The 1,088-nt window shown below is 68.4% G+C and overlaps 1 protein-coding gene across 1 annotated transcript in view; it reads left to right on the top strand.

The window, feature by feature from the left end:
* Positions 1-1,088, top strand: part of COL5A1 (collagen, type V, alpha 1) — a gene marked incomplete at its 5' end in the record, with an annotated part of 94,117 nt that overhangs the window by 71,532 nt on the left and 21,497 nt on the right. Inside the window, 3 exons of the mRNA XM_014544215.1 lie at positions 28-81; positions 169-276; positions 438-491. Coding sequence (XP_014399701.1) covers positions 28-81; positions 169-276; positions 438-491 — 216 coding nt within the window. The remainder of the gene's footprint in view (positions 1-27; positions 82-168; positions 277-437; positions 492-1,088) is intronic.

Raw genomic sequence — 1,088 nt, 5'->3', positions numbered from 1 at the left:
CCCTGCTCAGCCCCCTCCTGTTCGCAGGGTCTGCCGGGGCCTCCGGGAGAGAAGGGCGAGACGGGGGACGTGGGCCAGATGGTAAGTGTGCCGGGACCTGGCCGGGCGGCCGGCTCCGATTTCGGCCAAGTCGGCATTTCTCCGTGTCCAATGCTCTCCGTCTCCTAGGGCCCCCCAGGCCCCCCCGGCCCCCGAGGACCCTCTGGAGCGCCAGGTGCTGACGGGCCGCAAGGTCCCCCCGGAGGAATAGGCAACCCTGGAGCGGTGGGAGAGAAGGTGACTCCCGCCCCCAACGTCACCGTGTCCCATGAGGGCGTGCGCACGTGTGCATGTGTGTGTGTGCACATGTGTGTGCATGCGTGTGCGCGCGTGTGTGTGAAGAACCCGGGTGTTGGAGCCATTGCTCTCGGCCCCACGTGACCGCGTTTCCTCCTCAGGGCGAGCCTGGCGAAGCTGGAGAGCCTGGCCTTCCCGGAGAAGGGGGCCCCCCGGTGAGTCAGTGGGCTGGGGGCGCCCCGTGCACAGGGGCGGGGGGGGGCTCCCACTCTGCCTCGGTTCTCCCATCCAGGAATCGGAGCCACGGGTCCTCTTGTGCCTACCTCACGGGGCGCTGCAAAAAAGAGGGCGCACGTGTGTGCGTGTGTAGATGCATGTGTGCACCCATGTGCATGTATGTGCATGTGTGGGGGTGTGCAGACAGATGTTAGCACATGTGACTGGCGGCTGCCGGTGGCTGGGTGGCGTGGTGTTCCGGGCCCTTCCACGGGCTGCGGTAACTGTGGGCAGTGTCCCCTCCGCAGCCCCGAGAGGGACTGCTCAGGCCCCTGCGGTCAGACGTGAACTCCCTCGGGCTGCGGGGGGTCTTTGGGGCCCAGGAGGTGGCTGGTGGGCAGAGTTCTCCTTGGCATCCAGCTGCTCCCCCTGCCCCATGAACCCCAGAGAAGGGGCCCCTCAGGGTCCGTGCTGCCCACCGTCTGGTCCAGGCCGGTCCCTCCCCCAGAGGCAGTTGCAGCCTCCGAGGCCCCAGAAAGCCAGTGGCTCCTCAGGGAGCTGCCCAGCCCCTGAGGCCCAGCCCCCACCCCCCACCA

The sequence above is a fragment of the Myotis brandtii genome, unplaced genomic scaffold (genome assembly GCF_000412655.1).
Source record: "Myotis brandtii unplaced genomic scaffold, ASM41265v1 scaffold357, whole genome shotgun sequence".
Classification (NCBI taxonomy): Eukaryota; Metazoa; Chordata; class Mammalia; order Chiroptera; family Vespertilionidae; genus Myotis; species Myotis brandtii.
This window is presented reverse-complemented; position numbering and strand designations above follow the sequence as displayed.